Raw genomic sequence first — 23,899 nt, forward strand, 5'->3', positions numbered from 1 at the left:
GACACGTCCGGATTGTTAAAAACAGCCCGGTCCGTGAATTGAAACGTGAGGTAGTGAGCGTGCGTCTTTGTGTTTCATTATTAAAATGAACTCCGGCCGGAGGAGCGCTAGTTTTTGTGATGAGAGATATTCGTGTTGAGATTCCCGTGATCCAAGGATCGCTTTAATTACTCATAGCTGGCATAAATCGTGTAACTGCAATGATTGCCGTTTATGGATACCGACAAGGACAATTCTAAATGTCAAAAGCGGCACCTTTGTCCCGCTCAATCAGCGAGTCGGTTGAGTAGTGAGTTTATTTGTAAACAACTATTAAATCATAGCTGTACCAGTAACCTAATTACCCTCCAAAATTTAGCTGAATATCGAGTAGTGGTGTGATTGTACTTCGATCCGACAGAGAGAGATGTCGTAAACAAAAGTATGACAGAGTCTGAGGTGAAGTCATGATGTTCACTTAAAGCGTGTGTGTGATCAGTCTAACAGATTTTTATCTTTATATCCAGCCATCCATCTCTAAAGAATGCCACAAGTGCACTAAAGAAGCTTCTTGGCATTGCACTTAATTGCCAGATGCACTACATGTTTTAGTTTTACGGAACGTATCACGGGAGAGAATTAGTACGGGAATCATCATCTGTACTACAATAAAGTGAAAATACAGAGAGTCCCTCTAAAGAGTGCACGTGTGGCGGAAGCAAACAATAGTGTATTGAAGTGCAGGGCTTAGTAAAAGTGTAGAAACCCACCGCATGCTAGGTCGTGCACTTTTTCTTTTGATACTGTGCCGATGTAGTCCTACCCCACTCATCATTGCTTATTTCTGTGCACTTTCTGGTTCTGGTAATGTTAAGCAGATGTTTCATGTGGCCTGCTGTTGGTCATTTTGTTGATGATTTGTGAGGTCTTGCGATGAATCTTATCGAAAACGTGTCGCCACTTCTCATTTTGAACATGATCGCATCCGACTCGAATTTAAATCAATATAATTTTATGCAGTTCCATGATAAAAGTCCGGAGTACCTATCACTGCTTTTCTTCAGGCCTGCTAATCGATGGAACAATTGTTAGGCTTCTGATTCGATCATTGGTCACGTGATGCAATCACCCCGTCCAAATTAGTTTCCTGTCGAGCGATTTATAGTTCCCGGCAAAACGGTCTAATAAGCAGATCGGCCCTGCAAATATGCTCTCGCGCGCGCTCACCAGCACACAGTTACAAATTATCGTTCAATTAACGCATCACGTGGAGCGTGAGACGCGCACACGTGACATGTAACGTGATTCTCTAGTACTCGGCTACCAGTCTAGCGTTGCTGTGCTACGTCACGCAATAATTAACCAATCACCGTCCTCATACACTTTCAAATTCAGCAGCCTAAAGAAACCGGATAGCGCACAGTTGTCTTAGAAGCCTTTGGGTTGCTTTACTTAACAACACTGTTATTTTTGCTTGCAAACTATGCAAATTGTTTAGTTGGTTGGCTCCTAACGTTGGCAATAGAGTGTTAACTTGTCAAGTATAACATGAACGGCATTATGATAGAGTCTACACCAACCGAGACCATTCCCAAGTTCGAGACGTCCTCCTCTTGCAATGGAGGAACATACTATCCCTCAATGTACACCTCTCCCGAGCTCCAGCTCCAGGGGGCTTATCCTTCTCATCTGCAGAGCATGTTGCCCTCCCACAACCATCCAAACACCTACGGACTGATGTCGTATAACCAGAGCACCTCGCCTTACCACCACATGAACATGCCGGGGATGGTATCCCCTCTCTCCACCGTCCATTTGTCCTCCTCGCTCCAGCAGCTCAGCTATCCCGCCTCTCTTCAACAGAGCTCTATAGCCTCCCACGGCTATCCTACTTCCATCTCTGAGCCGAGCCCCATGTCCGTTACTGACTACCTGACGCCCATGAAACGCCCCCCTTCTTCGCTCTCCGATCCGGACAACGGGAGTATTCGACCTCCCGCCAAGCGGGCTGCTCAGATCTGTTTGAAGTGTCATCAGCCGAGGAAAGGACACGTCTGTCCCTTCAAAACTCGCACACCTCCAAAAACATACAGAGAGTTTCCTGTGGGCCAGGGGGATAAAGTGATCACGTGTTGCCCGAATTGCGGGATTCCCCTTTACTCAGGGAGCAAGTTCTGTCACAAATGCGGGTCAGTGAACGCTGTGAGCGGCCAAACAGCTCTGTCTCTCTTCACTACTCAGAGGGTCCCAAAACTTTCTCCCGAGGAAGCTCAGCAACTTGCCGGTTAGTTAGAAACTCCTCTTATCGAGTTAACACGACTCCCAAGTGTAATGAATTTATTTTTACGATACATCCTCTGTACTTTGGTATTTTAATTCCACTATCTTTACTTTCTATATTTTTACCCACATTTCTATATTTTTGCCCACATTTTTATGGCTTTTATTATTTTCACCGCAAGCCCTCCCTTTGTTTCAGTAACGTATCCGAATATTTTCCCACAAAATAGACTGTCGATAAATTACCACGGCTTTGCTCAGCAGTTCCTTTTTTCCCCACGTTGTCGCCAAAAAAATCGTGTATTAAATTTGATAATTCGTCCGCTGACTCCCCATAGTGCAGCTCTCAGACCAGATATCTCTCTCGTTTATACATAATCTCCCTCTCCTCCAGAAGTACAAGATATATAAAATGTACAATGTCACTGTTGTTAAAATAGAAGCCCAATAACGGAATTACTTCACTTATACTTGGAGCGTGTGGACGGGGTTCACCTGATTCAGGCCAGAGCCTCGTCAGTCAGCTGACCCCCGCTCCCACTTTGAATCCAACTTTTAGTCGATCTGGAGACCACCAAACTTTCAAGATTAACTGGAAATGGTTTTGGCTGTGTAGGGATTGATAGCGGGGTGAAGCTGTATAACTAGGATCGTGTTAGGGAGATAGGTGGTGGAGCTAGTAGGAGTTGTATGTAAGCGTGTGGATTGTGTGGAAGTGTGGTCGTTACAACAGACGCTAGCCTGGGGAATCCAACTTGTTTTCAATCTCTGTGTGCCTTAATTGCGGGGCTCATGTTACCTAGCAGTCAATGTACAATAATTGAACACATGATATATTGTCGGGGCCATCACATTATTCAATATACAGATATCTCTAATTTTTGGCCTTAGTAAACGCGGTGTATCTGCTCAAATCGTGCCTCAGCTCTGTAATTCCCCCGTGATATGCCGTACGCTAAGTCGCAATATTGCCACGTTCGACTAGAAAACTGGAATGAAATTTCCCGTTTTAGACAAAATCTCAAGATCTGACCGTTTGAGATAATCGGTTTCGGGCTGGCTTCTTTTCGTTATTTCGTCTAAGATGAGCAAATTTTTTAGACTCTCACGACCGATTTAATGGTTATTATATTCTTCAAATGCATATTTTTACCACTGCCGTATCCAATTTCACGTATTCTTATCTGAATCGCTGGATAATACTGCTATTTTGGCTGCTAGCCGGTCCGGATAATTTAGACCGAAAAGCTAACTTTGATATACCGGGAGAAAACCACGTTGTCGGCCCCCGTTATAGCGCCCAGTGCTTTGTCTCAATCCAACAGACAGCTTGCCCCTCCTAATTAGGGTCTCACGTTTTCGAACATCGCCCTACCATCATTGTCAATCCAATTCCTGAATTATTACACATTAAATGAGAATTGACGGGATGATTTTCGCATTGTGTTTTTTCCATTTTTCTTGAAGAGCGAGTGCCTCACGGGGACGGTAATTAGTTTAGAATGAAGTGGCACACTTGTCAAGGAGGCCCACTGGTCCTGTGCTAAACTAATCCACCCCTTAATTATGTGATCTCCAGCAAAAATCAATTGATCACGAAAATTAGAGCAGAGCTGGGTGTTTGTTCACGGGCCACTGCTGGGAGGGATGAGCTGCTGAGCGCAGTTAATGCACTGCAACAGCAGCCAAGTATAAAATTCGTTTACAACTTGACCAGCTTTAATTTGTCTGAAAAAAGATTCTCCCTCTCTCTCTCTCTCTCGCTGTGCAGCGACACGAGCGGCCGTATACCCACATGTGACATTTCTCTAGATGCTCGATACCATGAATAATATTATATCCCTACACACACTCTCTCTCTTTCACCGTATCATAATATTACGTTTCAATGTCTGCCCTTCAAAAACTGTTAAAAAAGCACAACATCTAGGGCTCGTCCCTGGGTGTCCTGCTGTTGGAAAGGTTTTAAAAAGCTGAACCGGGCTGCTGACCCAGATCAAAATAACAGGGGGAGTGGGGGAATGACTGTAACCGTCAAAACACGGTCTCACAAGATCACCTGATCATGTCTGTACCTGGTCTGTGGTAGGTAGGGAGGCGGTTATCATCATGTGTCTTCAGTTTACACTCTCAGTTTAAAAAACTTAAAGGTGAGAGATATAACAGTTACCCGGGGAAGAGATGGAACCCAGAATAAGAAAGTCCCGGGAAGCTAGAACCTGTGGTGGGGAGCAGGAATGTGGAGGTATGTGTTACCGGCAGTGGGCCTAGTTTTACAACCAGGGGCACACACACACACAGCTCGTCATGATTTTACACGAAAAGTTAGATGTGTTTGAAACACATTATTTTATCTGTGAGGAGTTGGGCCGGGCCAGAGAGGAGCTTGTTAGATCCCAATTAGACTGGACGCTCCATCTTAAGTATTAGGTTGCTCCTCCCCTCGGTGGCTCCACGAGGTTTGAGAGATAGAGAAATCCACCGTTCTAGAGAGAGAGAGAGAGAGAGAGGATATTTATATCAGGAGATTGAGAGTCGAATTGTGGGTTTATAAACTGTCTTTTTTTAATCTAAGGGCAATGTCTGGAAACAATGCGATTTGGTTTTGAAGTGTATCGTGATAGGGTTGCTAGGCGGGGGGAGTTTGAAGCCCTACCATGGTAACAACTTCTGCTTCTGAAAATTGAGCGGAATAACTGCAGGGCTCCTGGAAACTAATGAGATTTGGCTTTTGAGTTTTCTGTATCCAAAAAATAACCATCGAATTTTGATGTCTTCAAAGCTTTACTTCTAACATTCTCCTCAAATCTGTGGGATGAGTAGCTTGCCAATAACTCCCTGAATGTCATTTGACTCCTGTCAGATTGGATCTTGGTTTCGACACATTCTAACGAGATTACGATCAGTAGCCCCGATATGAGTAAATAGTTCGTAGATCAATCTCAATTAACACTTTGGTCTCCAACATTGATAAGGCAGCCACTGATTGAGCAAGTCATCGTCTACACAACCAGTTTGAGCCATACTGTTAGGAAAGTTGATATCTTGCCAGAAAAGTCTGTCCTAACCTCAAGAGAGATTTAGGAGAAAACAGGTATCATTATCAGCACAAAATAAAGTAGAATCAAACCGAACGGGGGCCACACACGACACAAACAGAAACACACAACAAACACTTTACCAGTGAGGAAATAATACCCTGAGCAAAGCCAACACAACCCACCCTACAACAACAACAAAACACACACTTAACTAACTCTCGGAGAAAAGTTAGAGTGGGTATAAATGCTGTATTTGCTCAGTCTAAATTTATATACCGCTGTGGCTGCTGCTGCTGCTGCTGCTGCTGCTGTCCGTAGAGTCTTCACTAAATGTTTGACATGACTGTCCGGGGTTTACAGGGCCGATAACCCCATTTAGTGACCTGCTCCGAGATCCACCCGTGTGGAATTAGTGGGACGTCAATAACTGTAGTTAAGGGGGGTACCGGAGCCTGGGGAGGATGTCGTAGTGGTGTGAGTTATACCGCCCCGGTCCTGACTAACTTGTTCACTGAGATATTTGGGCAGTAATTCTGCTCGTCCTCCACTAACCCTTGTTACAGGAAATCTTAGTAAATGTACTCTCTCTAACAGTGAATACTGATCAGCTCTAATATGTAAAGCATGATATATTTATATAGCGCCCGTACATTTGTATGTCGACAGGCTTTACTTACTTTCTCCAGACCGACTAATTTTTAAGCCAGGTAGCCCGGCCAATCCCTGACCACCTTGAAGACATGTGGGACTGCTGAGTCAGACACCATGGAGACCCGGTCTCTAATGTTAAGGGATTTCCTTGGATTTGTGACCTCATTTCAAAAATTTCTCCGCGAGCTTGGGAGCTTTCGTCCTGATTTGTTAAACGAACAATGAAGGTGTTTTGTACCGGCCACTCCTCCTCTCGTCTTATTATCTTTTTCGGGATGTTCAAACCCCAAGAGGGCAGCTTTATTGGAAAATTTCTTTACTCTAAATCAAGGTTCATCTTACTGTAGCTAAATATACCATATATATTTCTCGGAATCCTTCACCCACACCACATGGTATTTCCCGAGAGCGTTTGTTTTCTCTTTTTTGTACGGTTTGAAACCTTATCAGGCGTACCTTTCTAATTCCCCTTTCCCAGTTTCTAATTCTTGATACTTTGTTTCTCTAATTCCTGTGATTCTCTGTATTACAGCTCAAATCCCTCACTTCCCCCGGCTCTTAAGCTTGTGTAATTGGTGTAGTGTAATATTATCCCGTAATCCGGTCCCAACCCCTGCACTTAACCTCTCTATCTTGAGGCTTTCTACCCCGTATTCTCTGCTACTAATTATAATTAAAGACGATTTTATGAGATAATATCTCCATTGTATCGAGTAGAGACAGGCAGTGCACTGGACACTGCGACAATTACGAGAAAATTAATCCTGTGTGACGAAGATAATGACACACAAGCTGCTGTGTGAATGCAAACTGAACCGCAATTAATTTGAGAACTTTCTCTAATCCTGTAGCTGAGATATAATGCTTTTAATCTAAACACCCCTTCCTCCCTCAGCGAAAGTCCGGCAAAAAGAACTGGATCTAGCCCGGAATTCTGAGCTCCACAAGCAGTTACAGTGTAGAGAATGGCAGTTGAGAGCAACCTGCGAGAACATCGCTCCACCCTGCTTCAGGACCCTAGTGGTAGGGGGAGCCCACACCCTGTTCGACCTCTCTGGAACCTTGGCTGAGGCATTCGGATGGAGCATCGCTCAGTACAACTATCGCAGTGGACAGGTGAGAGTCGGTTAGAGTGGGAGAAGTTGGGGAAATGTCACGGAAGTAAAGTTTGTGGGGATGCATGTTATGGAATTTTGAAATTTTGAATAATTTCTCTCCTTATATGTTATATGTCAACTTGAAAGTTGTTGAAATTTGGCAGATTAACCCCCGCTGATTACGGTGAATCGTTGTGTATGTTGCCGACACATCCACATCTAAAATAAATTACAAACATCGCCAGCCCTGAAAAGTTACCATACCAATTTTAGAATTAGTAGCTTACTTATTTCCTTTAGTTTTTACAATTACCAGTTGTGATACTATCTATTCTGTATAACCACGCCATCTATTAATAGCGGTGTATTGAAAGGAACTTTTACGACTCTTTCACGTAATTAATGATGAAATAAGGCGAATTTTGGCCCTGTTTTTCTAGACTTTCCGTACCTTTCTGGGTACTCAATGACGGCTAAAGGCGGTAAAAATCAATTACCTCATAATTATTGCCCTAAATATTGTGGACATGTTGAGACCACCGTCTTCAATTAAAGCTCAGAAGAGTTGGCATGATATACATGATTATTCGTAATCATCGTAATATTTCAAACACTGTATTACGTGGGAGGCATGATTTTAAACAGACATTTCAATTCAGGGTACCATTATCCCGGGATCCTATTTCGTGACCTCGGACGGACTGACAGTGGGTGGGGCTCGACATAAGCCCTGTTTACTTGAGCGAAAAGTGAAGGTTTGTTATACTAAACTAATGTTTTATACAGGTGTTATTTGTACCACATTGCATGTTAACATTAACCATGTTTTTATTAAGTTTGTTAAATTGTAGTGAAGAATGCCAGGTCAGCTGTAGCAGGCACACTGTGTGTTGGCCACACTGCCAGATCTATAGAACATACTATCCATGATAATATAACATGATATAATATTCTGACCTCAGACTATCACCGGGCAATAATGTCTGATATTCTGATATATTCTGATACCACTTTTTTACCTGACACACTGTTAAAACGTTAAACCTTCTACAGGTAGTCCATCTGTTCCCTACAACAAACGATTGGGCCGTCTGGAAGCTGGGCGATTGGTCTTTCAACATACAAGTTGACGGTAGGACTTCTCCTCAAACCCCCCCTTTACTTTACTTTGTCCTATCATAGTGCCCTCTTTTGGGGTTTTACCCGAACCTAATTTGGGCCTGATCCAAGACCTACAAGTCTGTTAATTGGCGGGACCTTGTTGCTAAAACCCTATCAGCAACTAAATTACAGATTGAGCTGATGCCGCTTACTTCCCCACATGATGATAAACTTAATAAAATGCTAATATTATGCCAGATCCATTTCAAAAGTAACCGCATTTTTATGGCTGGTTTCAAACTAAAACCGCACTCAAACCCTACTCAAACCTCAACTAATCCCGCTGTATACTGCCCAGGTATCACGAAGTATAAACACGGTAAACTGCCCATGCCCCGCTGTGTGGACGGGGAGCGATCTCTGCTGCCCCTCACCATTTGCCCCACTCCACAAGCTCTCAAAGAAGTCCACAAACTACTTGCCGACCCCACAGTAAGCTCTCTATTTCTCTCTTTCTCTACATTTTTTACATGTTCCCAAGTTCCCCTTATTTACATATTTTTGTTATTTTATAAGCTCTAAATTTGATATTTACATCATTTTTAGATGTTTGCATCATAGCTCACCAGGATCGATGGCAGCAGAAATGTCGTGACCTTTTCATGATTAAAAGTAAAGTTAATTTGACGGTGAACTTTCTCACATACTGCCATGCTTTTACCGTCACTTGTAAGACACCCTCATTCTATTAGGCCAGCTCACTTTACCATGACCAATCATCCATGGAGACACAAACAATGTTATTATTACCGGAACACATCTCACTCACCTCTCAGTGGGAATCGGAATAAAAATTTGAAAAGTTTTCAATGCGTGTCAGACAGGTTATGATGTGACACACTGTAGTATGAGTGTGAAAACTGGTTGATATTTACACGTATCTCAGCTAGTGTCTCTCACCAGAAGGAGAAGGAGTCGTACTGTGGTAGGAGTCCACTCTCACTCGCATCTCCCTCACTAGATCTCAAATTACAAATGTGGAAAATGGGAAATGAGTGTGTGTGTGATTTGGTTGTTCATGTTGGGATCACCAGGGAGATGGTGTGTGTGATGGGTACTACACGTGTAGAGAACAGGGGTCAATGTAGCGACAAAGAGAGGCGAGAAAAAACAACAAAGCAATATTTCAACTCTCACTACACGTGACTCAAAGAGTTGGATTGGAATGCAAGGAGTTTTATTATAAATTCTATTGTTAGGGTATGATAAAATCAACAGAGCGTAGCACACAAAAGATGAGATGTTATAATTGAATAGATTTAGCATTTTATGTGTGTAATTCACCATTACATATATTTACTTGATGGACCTGCAGCAGGAGTGTCACCACGCCACTCACACAGCTATCGAATTATTTGAAATATTTTAAAATGTTGTAGAATATAGGAACGGTAATAAAGTGCACCGGTGCCCCATACCAGGATATCATTATCAGCTTCACATCCACTCACCAGATGCACATATAATATTCCCTCTAAAACCCTTCAACTCTGAATTTCCCATAGCCGCTGCCGATTGATAACATAACTTTCTTAAACACTGAAGTGGGCCTATAATTTGACAATTTTAATTCTCTCGACACCTCAAATTAAAATGTCAACACCCTAATTAGTGTACGAATATTTTGTTTGTAACTCTTTCCCTTACAGTCAGGTCCATTTATAGACGACCCACCAAAATGTAGCAATAATATACCCTCTCCTGCCCTGTCCTGTCCTGTCTCACTTACCGGGATCAACACTTAATGTTGCTCTGTGACCCAGGCATCGTTAATGGGCACATAATTGAGAAATAATAGCCACATAATTGACAGTTTATCGGTGGATGATTAAAGGGTTATGAGGGAGACTCTGCAGGGTTTGTTGTCATTCTTGTTAGAACACACTTAATCCCATCATCACGTGTCACTCATCTCATCTCGCTACATAAATTGTTTCAAATCTCTCTCTCAAATCTGTTTAAAAGCAGCTAAGTTGCATCTACCTGTATTGTTCCGGCACTGTGTCTTCCGAGTGTAATCCACCCTCTTCTCTGCTGTGCTCCATTGTTCCGAGTGTAATCCACCCTCTTCTCTCCTGCTGCTCTATTGTTCCGAGTGTAATCCACCCTCTTCTCTGCTGTGCTCTATTGTTCCGAGTGTAATCCACCCTCTTCTCTGCTTCTCCATTGTCTGACAACACGCGTCCAGCTACTCACACGTTTTTACATGAAGTGGAATTGTTTTTAGACACGAGTTAACCACAGACCAACAAGCATCCGACAAGCTTCTCGTCATTACTCATTATCGAGACACCATCACCTGTCTGATATCCAGGCTTCTCATTGGTCGGTTGGTGGGATTGTTGGATCTGGTTGGACGGTGGTGGGATTGTGGATTCTGGTTGGTTGCTGGTTCGTGTAGATAAACGTGATGTTTTAGTCGTCCAGCCCTACTATTAGTACTTATCAAACAAAATATAACTGTCATTATATGTAACTGATTAAATAATATTTGATTTCAATACACATATTTTTTGTCATAGCATGCAGGATTAAACTTGTATGAACTTGTATGTACATCGTACAATAGCTGAGATTTCTCCACTCACACCAGTAATCACAAGTAGGAACCTGAACTGAAGTTGTTCAAGGAACCCGAAATAAAGTTGGTCCCCCTCCAAGTCCCTCAATCCATACCAGTGTTACAACACATCAGTTACCACCCTGGTCAACAGTACCACCACACTCACATTCACACTCCGTCCTGGCACCATGTACCCAGGAAAGGGGGGCTGTGCTAGCCGGGGCTGGTAATCAAGACGTGTGCCCTTCCAGGATACACTTGTTAACCAAGCCCTATTATAAGTACTCGTATACTAGTATACTACTACTCCTCCTATTTTAGGGCATTAACCAAGTATAACATAGTTTTAAGTAGATCGTGGCCAGGTTAGACCGCAGCTGCAAGTAGAGTTGGAATTTTTTGAACCGCAACTAGAATCTTAAATTCACCTTCATCGCCATAGCAATGTCTGTGAAAGATTCACCTCATCGCCATAGCAATGTCTGTGAAAGGCACCGCTGGTATCGCGGCAAGACGTAAGTTACAGGCTTTATTCCATTATTTGTCATGATCCCAGTACTCGTATCCAAGTACTAGACCGACTATGACATCACTTTTCCTCGAGCACCAGCCGTCTCATTTCATTCCCAGACAAACGAACATTATGTTCCATCCTATATCTGTCAAAATACCTGAAACAATATGTTCGGAATATTACCCTCCTAGACAGCATCCAGGATTGATAATAAAACGAGAGGAGATCCCTGATCATAGAGATAAAATACACATTTCACTCTGAGTATAAAAAGAACAATAATTACATAGGTTATTGCCAGTGTCTGCTTCTGAAATGAGAGACCCAGCGGAACTGTTACTTCTCTCTGCTTTCTTTTCAAATCCTCTTTGAGACACCTCCCGATTATCCCACCTGATGACGGATTGTCCTCTAACAGTCGCCTCACCTCTGGTTTCACTGTTTTGTGTCTCTCTAAAACTCGGCCCTTTCTTTTGAACTGTGTCCCGTGGTAGTTAGCCTTGTAAAGGTTTCTAGTGGATAATATAAGTTATAAGCGGGATTGTAACTCCCTTAATTCTCCTTAATCCAGTGCCAATAAAATGGCATTTGTCTGGCAGAGTAGATCAGGGTGATTGCCCAATAATCCCCCTAAATGTTGCACTCAAAGAGGTGCTGTTCCCCTCTATTTTGTGGTGCAGTAGGCCTGAAGAGGATTGTGCGTGGTGGTGAGTTAGTGGTTGGTGGTGGAGATATTGTCTTGGTTCCAGTTCCACATGTCCTGGTAACTTGTCCCCAAATCGGGCTAAACCAAGTTGCAATCTTGTGTTAAAATGGTGTAGTTAGTGCACGAGGTGGCACTCTAACCGTCCGGCCCTTTTCGGGCACCTCCATCTCGCACCGAGGCTACTCGGCCGAATTAACCAAGAATTACAAACAATATCATCCGCTCTAAGTCTTGTCTACTTCACTCTAAACTGCATATGGTTCTCTAACTATCGGACTCCTCCAATAGGGCAACGAACGCGCGAAACACGTGGGCTGACGAGGTTGGTCACGTGAATGGGACCAGCCAATGGTGGAGCTGCATTTGTCATTTTAGCGAGCTTTTCTTCAAAACCGTATTAGTTGTTTGACCTGCGTACCTGCGGAACACATTGTGTCAAATTAGATCGGCTGTGGCTCCCATTGAGGAGGAGGAGGAACTTATTGAAATAATAACCCACCTTTTACTGGGGCTTTTCTTCGGGGAGGTGATGGAATATATACCGAACAAATGAGAATATAGGAGAAAACGAGAATATAATCCGTCTACTAAAATTGCTTCTGTAATGTTGCAGTTGTGATGTTCCACACTCCATAGTAGATCCGAACTTAAGTGAGTAATTAAGACGAATAGTCCCTAACTAGAGGTGCGTTTTAGGAGAAAACGTCCCCGGTTGTCATGAGGACACCGGTTAAAACGGTCCAACTAAAAAAGAGGCGAGGCCCAAGTTGCGCAACATAAGGGAGGTAGCGTGAGGCAAGATAAACCCGTAAAACAAAGCCAGTGAGGTTACACAAGGTGTGGCATAGGGACAAGGAATCACAAGGCAGGCTTGTTCTAAAACTGCGGGAAGGCATAAGATAAAGCAAGAACAGAAGCACACACAACGGCAAAGGTGGGAGCTAGCAGTACATAATGTTATATCCGGGGGGTACGTACCACTGAATTATAAGTTAACGTGTTAGAGGTCTTCACTCTCTCCGGACCGAGAGGGAGAATGATACCTCCATCCCTCGTTGTAGGCACTAATCCCGGACTAGCAGGTAGCCAGACTCTGTTTAAAAGGGGGGGGTGTCACGTCCGTCTATGTCCGCTTGTCTCATAGAATCAAAAAAGGACAGGACATAGGCGGACATAGGCGGACATAGGCGGACATAGGCGGACATAGGCGGACATAGACGGACATAGGCGGACATAGGCGGACATTAATGGACACCTAAATTGCTAAATAAAATGTTCAATTTTTGCTGTTATAGGGGGATCATGTTTTTTGTCCGTTCGGTACCCTATATTTTCAAAACGGACAAAAAATAGAGCGGACAAAAACGGACAAAAATGGACAAAAACGGGAAAAAATGGAAATAACATTTAGATGCTTCCTCCTCCTACTCTTCCTCCTCCTCCCCCTGGGTCTTCCTGATCTTCCTCAGTCCTCTTCCTCCTCCCCTCCTCAGTCCTCCTCCTACTCCTCCTCCTCGTCCTCAGTCCTCCTCATCAGTCCTCAACAGTCCTCCTCCTCCCCAGTCCTCCTCCTGGGTCCTCCTCCTCTTCATCCTCCTCCTCTTCCTCCTCAGTCCTCAGTCCTCCTCAGTCCTCCTCCTCATCCTCAGTCCTCCCCCAGTCCCCCTCCTCCTCCTCCTATTCAGTCCTCCTCCTCCTCCTTCTCAGTCCTCCTCAGTCCTCCTCCTCCTCCTCCTCCTCTTCCCTCTCAGTCATTCTCCTCAGCCATCCTCCTCAGTCCTCCTCAGTCCTCCTCCTCAGTCCTCCTCCTCCTGGGTCCTCCTCCTCCTCTTCATCCTCCTCCTCTTACTCCTCGGTCCTCAGTCCTCCTCCTCCTGGGTCCTCCTCCTCATCCTTCTCATCAGTCCTCCTCCTCCTGGGTCCTCTCCCAGTCCCCCTCCTTCTCCTCCTCCTATTCAGTCCTCCTCCTCCTCCTCCTCCTCAGTTCTCCTCAGTATTGAGGTTTAATGATGATATGGAATTTGAATTCTATATAAATTTACACTATGTGGTTGGGGCATTTTGCATAGTAAATATGGTTACTACTCCTATATATCATATTATTTGATTGGTATTCGATTTCTGATTATTTCTTATGAATATGATTATTATATCTCAATTTGGCTTTAGGTAGGGTGCCCCGCTAAAAGAACTGGATTCTTCCAGGAAGCATCCCGTGCACAGACCTTGGTCTACATAATATATATTAAATTATTAACCATTCATTCTGTATGTGCACGAAAATTTATTTCAATCAATCCTCCTTCTCATTTCTCCTAAGTCCTCCTCCTGAGTCCTCCTCCTCTTCCTTCTGAGTCCTCCTCCTGAGTCCTCCTCCTCCTCCCTCTCAGTCATCCTCCTCAGTCATCCTCCTCAGCCATCCTCCCCAGCCATCCTCCTCAGCCATCCTCCTCAGTACTCCTCAGTCCTCCTCCTTCTCAGTCATCGTCAGTCCTCCTCCTCAGTCCTCCTCCTCCTCCTGGGTCCTCCTCCTCCTCCTGGGTCCTCCTGGGTCTTCCTGATCCTCCCCAGTCCTCTTCCTCCTCCCCTCCTCAGTCCTCCTCCTACTCTTCCTCCTCGTCCTCAGTCATCCTCATCAGTCCTCAACAGTTCTCCTCCTCCCCAGTCCTCCTCCTCCTCCTGGGGCCTTTTCCTGGGTCCTCCTCCTGGGTCCTCCTCCTCCTGGGTCCTCCTTCTCCTCCCCTCCTCAGTCCTCCTCCTACTCTTCCTCCTCGTCCTCAGTCATCCTCAGATCAGTCCTCAACAGTTCTCCTCCTCCCCAGTCCTCCTCCTCCTCCTGGGGCCTTTTCCTGGGTCCTCCTCCTGGGTCCTCCTCCTCCTGGGTCCTCCTCCTCCTGGGTCCTCCTTCTCCTCCTCAGTCCTTCTCCTCCTCCTCCTCCTCCTCAGTCCTCTTCCTCCTCTTCCTCCTCCTCCTCCCTCTCAGTCATCCTCCTCAGCCATCCTCCTCAGTCCTCCTCCTCCTCCTGGGTCCTCCTCCTCCTCCTGGGGCCTTTTCCTGGGTCCTCCTCCTGGGTCCTCCTCCTCCTGGGTCCTCCTTCTCCTCTTCAGTCCTTCTCCTCCTCCTCCTCCTCAGTCCTCTTCCTCCTCTTCCTCCTCCTCCTCCCTCTCAGTCATCCTCCTCAGCCATCCTCCTCAGTCCTCCTCCTCCTCCTGGGTCCTCCTCCTCCTCCTGGGTCCTCCTGGGTCTTCCTGATCCTCCCCAGTCCTCTTCCTCCTCCCCTCCTCAGTCCTCCTCCTACTCTTCCTCCTCGTCCTCAGTCATCCTCATCAGTCCTCAACAGTTCTCCTCCTCCCCAGTCCTCCTCCTCCTCCTGGGGCCTTTTCCTGGGTCCTCCTCCTGGGTCCTCCTCCTCCTGGGTCCTCCTCCTCCTGGGTCCTCCTTCTCCTCCTCAGTCCTTCTCCTCCTCCTCCTCAGTCCTCTTCCTCCTCTTCCTCCTCCTCCTCCCTCTCAGTCATCCTCCTCAGCCATCCTCCTCAGTCCTCCTCCTCCTCCTCGGTCCTCCTCCTCCTCCTCCTCCTGGGTCCTCCTGGGTCTTCCTGATCCTCCCCAGTCCTCTTCCTCCTCCCCTCCTCAGTCCTCCTCCTACTCTTCCTCCTCGTCCTCAGTCATCCTCATCAGTCCTCAACAGTTCTCCTCCTCCCCAGTCCTCCTCCTCCTCCTGGGGCCTTTTCCTGGGTCCTCCTCCTGGGTCCTCCTCCTCCTGGGTCCTCCTCCTCCTGGGTCCTCCTTCTCCTCCTCAGTCCTTCTCCTCCCCTCCTCAGTCCTCCTCCTACTCTTCCTCCTCGTCCTCAGTCATCCTCATCAGTCCTCAACAGTTCTCCTCCTCCCCAGTCCTCCTCCTCCTCCTGGGGCCTTTTCCTGGGTCCTCCTCCTGGGTCCTCCTCCTCCTGGGTCCTCCTCCTCCTGGGTCCTCCTTCTCCTCCTCAGTCCTTCTCCTCCTCCTCCTCAGTCCTCTTCCTCCTCTTCCTCCTCCTCCCTCTCAGTCATCCTCCTCAGCCATCCTCCTCAGCCATCCTCCTCAGTCCTCCTCCTTCTCAGTCCTCCTCAGTCCTCCTCCTCAGTCCTCCTCCTCAGCCATCCTTCGCAGCCATCCTCCTCAGTACTCTTCAGTACTCTTCAGTCCTCAAAATCTTTGTCCGCTAATGTCCACCAATGTCCGCTAATGTCCACCAATGTCCATCCAAGTCCGCCAATGTCCGTCCGGGTCCGCCAATGTCCGTCCGAGTCCGCCAATGTCCGTCCGAGTCCGCCAATGTCCGTCCGAGTCCGCCAATGTCCGTCCGTGTCCGCCAATGTCCCAAAAAACACGTCCGTTGTCTCATAGAATCCAAAAAGGACAGGACATAGGCGGACATAGACGGACATGACACCCCCCCCCTTAAAACCTGCCAATTATTTTCTATCACACTTAACAAGTTTCTTTACTCAAGAACCTGTGTGTGCTGTAGAATATTCTGCTATTTTGCTTTCCTCCTCCCTCTCTTTTAGTTTAATGTACGGTTCTTGAAGCTCTCTCTCTCTTTCTCTCTCTTCTCAGTCCGACTGAGATGTGCACTTTCTGGTTTGTATTGCCAATCTGTATGGGGCCGCGCATTAGAGCTGATTACTTGAGTTAATTGATTCAGTAATCCGGGTTACTGAGCACCCATACGGCTTGTTCAGAGTTCTGACAATGTATGGGATATAATAACCCTATTGTGCTACCAAGCTTCCCCTAAACTCAGAGTAGATATTGTACCACGAGTCTCCGAGCCCAGAGTAGATATTGTACCACGAGTCTCCGAGCCCAGAGTAGATATTGTACCACGAGTCTCCGAGCCCAGAGTAGATATTGTACCACGAGTCTCCGAGCCCAGAGTAGATATTGTACCACGAGTCTCCGAGCCCAGAGTAGATATTGTACCACGAGTCTCCGAGCCCAGAGTAGATATTGTACCACGAGTCTCCGAGCCCAGAGTAGATATTGTACCACGAGTCTCCGAGCCCAGAGTAGATATTGTTCCACGACTATCAGGCTTAATCCGAATGTGTACCCGACTTAATCCGAATATGTACCCGACTTAATCTGGACATATACCCGGCTAGATCCGCTATTCCTCCTGACTTCCTCTACTTAGCTTTCAGAACGAATCCACATATTATCAGACTGAATTTATCCACAAATCTGCCTGACTTAATCAAGCCAGATTCTCGTTTTTCGGGAGAGTTCATGACACTCATCAAGCGTTATTAATTGACGGGAAAGTTTTTAGGGTTTTAATCAAAATTTCGGCATTCCTTTTAGAATGCCAGAAGAAGGATGAGTGTGTGCGCTGACCTTTTGATATTGAAAGACTTCGCTCGGCGGCGAAGAGGACGTTTTCCCTGATCTCCGGTCGGGGTTCAACCTTCATAGATCAATGTATAGACTTTCTGTCAGGGTAGTCATGTGCAGGAACCAGTTGTCAGCTTCATTGAGAATGGAGCTCGGGAGATGACGGATATAGAATTGGGTGAATGAGTTGGCTCTATTTGGTAGGGGAGAAAGTGGGGAAGGAAATGACAGGACCGGAAATTCACGGTTCCCATTTGATGACCGAACCAACATTTTTGCAGCCATTAAATTGCTCCTTTTGCGAATTATATTGACTGGATTGCCTACAGTGAATAATCATCATCCTGGTTCATTTATGATAAGTGATAATCATTGACAGGGGATGGATATGACTAGTTATTTGGATAGTAGAAGTGGTTTTTGTAATGGGAGTCACGATATCAGAGACGATATTGAGCTCCTTCTATTTTTGGTGATATCACTGCTATTTTAACTCCAAAAAAGTCACGTAAAGTTCTGTAGAATCTTGGCCGAACCCCGAACTTGATCAACCCCGGTCAAAACCAGTCGAGACTAAGAACGAGTCGATAAAATATTTTGATCTTGTTTTTTAGAGCGTGATCTAGTGAATGTTGATAAAAGCTGTGATAACGGTGCTAGGAGGTGATGAAGGATAGGATCAGGGAGTGTGAAATGAGGGGTCGACAGTAAACTGTATCGTATCTGGGTCTCCTTTGTGGAGTTGCAGAGTGGTAGGAGCACATTCTTCTATCCAGTTATACGGCTGTGTGTTTTTAACAGTTCCTGTCTGGCCTGTCCCGATGGGTTGGGGAATGGTGGGATGAGTCTCCCTCCCTCCCCCTCTCTCTCTCCCCCTCTCTCTCCAGTGGCTGGAGGGTGAGTCCTCTAGCCCGCACACCTCCGCCAGATGCCACGACCACCCTCACGTTTTACGCTGCAACGCCAGCACATCCCCTCACTGCCTCCTTTCAACATAGCTTGCTGTCATGTGACACGCTGGTCACGTGTGGAGTCCTCGTTGGCATGGCGACCTCCAAGCCACGTGACGCTGGTATCAAACAGGCAAATTTCAGCTCGAATCACGGTGTTTTATACATGTGTTCCCCACCAGCTGTAGCTTCTTTTTAGGAGGTTTTCACACCTCAAGTGAAAATGAGTTTTTAAATTAATCCCGAACTTACAGCTAAATTAAGCCCTTTCATTTATAATTAAGACTCGGATTAAAATGCGAATACATATGTCCAGTGCGTCTCTCTCAGTGCTTAACAATCTAAAATTCTATGATTTTATTCTCGGAGCTGCTTACCCGCTCTCAGAGAAAGCGAATTTTTGAAAAACATCCAAAGATCATCGTACCAAGCACGGGCGAGGATGTTGTCCATACCCTCCTACACTTCTGTTGAGGATGTTGTCCATACCCTCCTACACTTCTGTTCACAGCTTAAACTCCCCCCACCGTTCTGGTCTACAATCTCTTAATCCAAAAACTAAACCTCCGTCCTCATATCCGGTCGGATGTTGACAGTAACACTGGCGAAAGTAACACCCTAGTTTTTTGCCTTTCATCGTTACTGCCCATGACAAGCTCTCTGTCAACTGACCTGCTCGGGTGATCACGTGGGTGCTATTCCTGGCACTGGGGGAGCTGGCTTATACTCTATCATATGATCGAGAGTAAGGATCCAGTGGGAGGTTGTGGCCGGGCTTGTAGCTTAGCTGATGATAGCTGCCAATCAATACTTGATACGGTCAGCGCCAGGTCGTCCTGCATGTACAAGCTCTGAGAGCCGGTACTCTGCCGGCTGTAGAGAGGCAGTACGGGATACATATCAATCACATACAGCAGCAGCTGAGCTTATTTATATAAAACCTGTCCGTCTTCCCGGGTGTCCGGGTGTCCGGGTGTCCGGGTTTTATTATAGAGCAAGCTTCATCCTCCACAGAAAGGGCAGCTTGGTAATTCTCTCGCGGGGAGAGAGAATATAAGTATATATATATTTATATATAATATTATATAATTAAAACTTATTCAATGTGTCGATTTAGGGAGGTTGTTGACAGTTTTTCGTTGACACTGCCCTAGCTTAGTGTCGTGGAGATACATGGAAAATAGAGCTGGCAGGATAACTCGGGCTTGTGTCGGTGAGAGAAGGGTGAAGTGAGGGCAGTTAGAGGGCGATAAGTGTCTGATGATAAGTTGGAGCCCTTTTAAATGAGCACTATCACTAGCTGGCATGAGGACTTGTTGGAGATGCCCGTAAAACATGATCTTGTGAAGGTATCTTTGGGTTTTTAGTTTGGGTTTTGGTTTGGAGTCCGTCGCTTCAGGGCCTGTAGTACCAGGTTCTCAACAGTTATCAGATATAGAAATGTAGGTTGAAAAGTGGAAGTGTTACTGCCCTGACAGTGGTGCAGGGATATAGAGATAGAACTGCAAGTGTCATTGTTATCCTGGTGGGTAGAGCTAGTTTTAACAATAACAACAACTCTCTGTGGACGACATCCAGGCAGCACCCCTGACTCTAACACTAGAGGAACACGCTCGGAAAATTGTCACCTGTTTTAACTTCGTCTTCACAGCTGTTTAAAACAAGCCCCTGCAGGGTCGCGATTCTGCTGTTGCCAGGTATTGCCCACGTGATCCAACGTGAAGGGAAACACGTTGGGAAGTGCTGGGTAGAGCATGTGAAATGCACGCTCGTAGTGAGAGCTGCTGTCTGTGAGGATATTTTGAGGATTCCCACCACCCAGAGCAGCGGAATTTAAAACTTAAATTTGGGCAAGATTTTTGTGTGCCGACAGTTAAGACACTTGTTATAATTTCCCGCGAAAAATTATCGATATTATGTCAAGTATAAATCGTTGACTTAGCCGGATATTTAATAATGGTCAAATATTTTGCCGACCGATGATGAAATTTGGCAAATTTGGCATTGTATCACGGTAATGATTAATGAGGAAATATCACACCTCCCCCATACGAACTTGACGAACGGTTCAAAAACTTCGCACTTTAAGAACACCCATTATCCAAAATATTATCTCCCGTACTAAATCATTCCATCACTCCATTCATGGGCCACTTTCCCGCCATTTAACCAAAATTCACGGCTCCACAGCTTATCATTTGATCATCATGATGGAGTATAAGTGGTCATGGGGTCTAGAATGACATCAACTAATCGTGTAACACATGCATCTTCATAAAGTGTAAGGGGACTTCTTGGCTGAAAATAGAAATACCCTCTTCAGCTCTCCCTGGATCTAGAAACTCATTATCTGATATCAGAACCCCTTATCATTTGATACAGGAGTGATTGGTTCTTACATGTTACCGGGCACCATTGATGATAACATCCCCTTTTTTCAGCATCCCAGACACCAAGAAATGTTGGAGCACACGACGTTATCTGAAAATACTGCCTACAATCCGGATCAGTTCGACATGAACCTCCTCAACACTACCTTCAAAGGCGACAGACAGGTAACTCTAATGTTTCTTTTACCCTTTTTTCCTCGTTAACCACGTCTCAATTGGCTCCTTTCCCCTTATTTTCTTTTCCTTTTTGACCTAATATCCGCCTTTATTTCTGCTAGATCCCTTAAAACTCATGGCTTCGCCGTTGTGCAGATCAATTATAGATCAATAATCAATATACGTGTACCGTTTTCTTTTAGCTCATTTACCTACTTATCGGTTAAGAGCGTGCTTCAACTCATAATGAAATCATTGTCTGACCCTGGTTAATGTACATGCGCACATTATGTAATGGTCCACGGACTTCAAGTAGAATGGGTCGGCAGCCAACCTCACAGGTCACTTCTCCTCCTTCTTCTCTCGTTACCCCATTAATTATCATTAACAAGCTTAGTCCGACAAGGTCCCCTGCCTCTCGGCATAAAGGAGAGGTTTTCTTTGACAAAAGCTTCTTCCCGGACCGTTATGGAGGCCAGTGAGCAGTATTTAAGCTGCCGAATGGACCGTTTAGCTTGGCCGTGATGACAATACATTGTATGCTTGCATTGTACTGTAAAGCTCCCGAGACGGAGATAAATGGTATCACGTGACGGGCTGCTGACTGTTCATTACTCCCCCAGCACTCCAGTACTCCACTTATCAGACCAGAGGAGGGTGGTCAGGTGACCGTGTAATTGGGAGGCTCAGAGGATGTTTAGGACTCACTATTTGTAAACAAGCGGCTTGCTCTATTACACGGGGTTATTGTAGTGTCCGGCCCTTCAGCTTGCTTGGCAGCAGCCTTCAGTCGGACCTTGTTAACCAATTAGATCTATAAAGCAAGGGATGGAGCAGGTCATGCGCCCGCTCCCTCTCCACCCCTGGCACTGAGCACTCCTCAAATTATATGTGATCCTACAGATTTGGCAGGACGCGGGCGCTGCTCTCTACAGAGCTGCAGCTGCCAGCATCCACTAATCAGAGCACCATTACTGCGACTCTGCTTCCGTGATTTGCTGGAACTCTGAAGTGAGAAGCTATTCAAATAACAAAACAGGGATTGTAGGGTCTCATGTTTCGTCACTTCCTCTACGGCCAGGAATTAGCAAGTCATTTTGAAACGATACAGCATTTGACAGGCCGCTTCCCCACTACCCAATCCTGAAAACCGCTTGACAATTCTGCAATTTTTGTGAAACCTCTGATTATCCATAATAATGCTGGAGGATGTTAAAAGATTTGGTTGTGTGTTAAAAAATGAAAGCTTGGTTTTAAAATTAACCTCTCTCACTGGCTTCCCAATGACAAAGAAGTTTTAAGAGAACCAGAATAGTGCCCCAAGTAGCACTACTCAGTAGGTAACTACTTCTTACTCCTTTATCAAACTATCATGTGACTGTAATATTTCTTAACCGACCTCATGTTTCAGCTCCAGCTGTGGGTCAGCGCTAACACCAGTAAAGAGGAGTACAACCAAATCGTGTGCAACTGCTTGCGGAGGCCATTCTTCATTGATGGCAAATGCACGTGCGAGCGTTACTGCAGATGCCAGAGAGTGTAACGGTGAGGTGCGCGACTCCTCGTCGCACGTGCAACTTACTACATTCCACTGAACACTTCAACAAGATTGAGATTAGATGAGAGTTCAAGTTTAGGTGAAAGATGCGATACTCGAGCCGATTATTCTAGAACAAAATGGACTCCTACCATAAAGATGATAATATGTTGTAGTAGAGGAAATAGCTCGAATAATAATATAATGATGAGACATTTGAAATTTTTAAGGGATGACTCGACTTCTTTCATCAGATGAATTTAACGTTGCAAGGCAATAATATATATTTGGTTTACTTTTATAACTTTCACGTTATAAATTATATTTAAGCTAGCAACTCAAGTACTTACTGTGTAAATATGCGAATTCAATCTTTAAGAATTAATCCGTTTAAGTTGATATATTACTTTTGTTTTGAGATACACTTTCTGGGCTATTTCATTATAATAACCCCGAACGAAAGCAAGATTATCTTTTCGAAATTTATTTCTTTAAAATTTGGATGTATTAGAGGCTCTCTCCTAAAATATATTACCAGATCTAGTGAAGCTTAATTTAATTCCTTCTTATAGTTCTTATTTAAAATCAAGAAATTCTGTATTCTATGGAATGTGGATGTTCTAATTAGTTAGTTTGTTGAGTATTTAAATTGAATTTTATGAATTTCACGTACCAAAAATTTTATCCGAAAGTTTTAACGCTCATTTGTTTTTAGAAATAGTAGAAATAGGTCTAGTTTTCTGAGAATTGTGACCCTACGTTTCCAAGGCCAAATCTGCAGAAATGAAGAGATTAAATCTGCATTAAAATCTCCATGCTTTTTAGTCATTATCAAAATGATGACCGATTTATCTAGGGTAAATTCTCGCTCCTAATATTATATTTGCCTAAGAGATTAACTTTATTAGAATTTAGAACCGAACAACTTTAACCCTAACAGTTCTAACATATTGAATCGATGATTTTAATAACTTTATGAATTAGAACACCTTAACTTATATATTGTTATATTATTATTAATATTATCACGATTATCATTATTTTAGATACATTCCCAGAATTTGAGCTTGTTATATTCATATTATTTGATTGACTGTAACTAAGACGTAGCAGTTTTATAAGTTGTAGTAATGAACAATATATTAATTCAAATAAAAATCCACTTGTATCATTTTGAGTTATTATAACTTGGCCTAATAAACGTTCTCCGCAAATAATGAACTCGAAATGTCTTGTGTCATGAGGCCTGTAAAACGCTTGTTAAATATTTAAAATCTTATAAAGAAAATTCCTCACTTTTAACATGATATGACATGTCAATTATATCGCTTGAATTTTACAGTTATTTAGGCAAGAGATTCTTAGAATGTGTTAAAAATCCAACCACTGCTGTTGTTGGCACATTATTCGAATAATTCACTGCAGCTCTATTGAAATATACAGGCGGCACACTGTGCAGCAGCACACTTTTACCAGCCCACAACACTGTAATAGGTACA

The 23,899-nt window shown here is 44.6% G+C and overlaps 1 protein-coding gene across 1 annotated transcript; it reads left to right on the top strand.

The window, feature by feature from the left end:
• The first annotated feature begins 1,358 nt into the window (after positions 1-1,358).
• Positions 1,359-23,553, top strand: LOC134823148 (uncharacterized). Its single transcript, XM_063834496.1, has 7 exons — positions 1,359-2,263; positions 6,847-7,067; positions 7,708-7,803; positions 8,102-8,180; positions 8,508-8,641; positions 20,759-20,872; positions 22,275-23,553. The coding sequence occupies exons 1-7, from the start codon at positions 1,528-1,530 to the stop codon at positions 22,404-22,406; spliced, it is 1,512 nt and encodes a 503-aa protein (XP_063690566.1). The 5' UTR covers positions 1,359-1,527; the 3' UTR covers positions 22,407-23,553.
• The last annotated feature ends 346 nt before the right edge of the window (positions 23,554-23,899 follow it).

This window comes from Bolinopsis microptera, chromosome 11, assembly GCF_026151205.1.
Source record: "Bolinopsis microptera isolate Bmic1 chromosome 11, MBARI_Bmic_1.0, whole genome shotgun sequence".
In the NCBI taxonomy this organism is placed as follows: Eukaryota; Metazoa; Ctenophora; class Tentaculata; order Lobata; family Bolinopsidae; genus Bolinopsis; species Bolinopsis microptera.

Bases quoted from the DNA above. Each gene is read 5' to 3' on its own strand.
- LOC134823148 (XM_063834496.1), top strand. From the start codon at position 1,528: ATGAACGGCATTATGATAGAGTCTACACCAACCGAGACCATTCCCAAG. The intron at 7,068-7,707 runs GTGAGAGTCGGT...ATTTCAATTCAG, and splicing joins ACAACTATCGCAGTGGACAG to GGTACCATTATCCCGGGATC. The intron at 20,873-22,274 runs GTAACTCTAATG...CTCATGTTTCAG, and splicing joins CCTTCAAAGGCGACAGACAG to CTCCAGCTGTGGGTCAGCGC.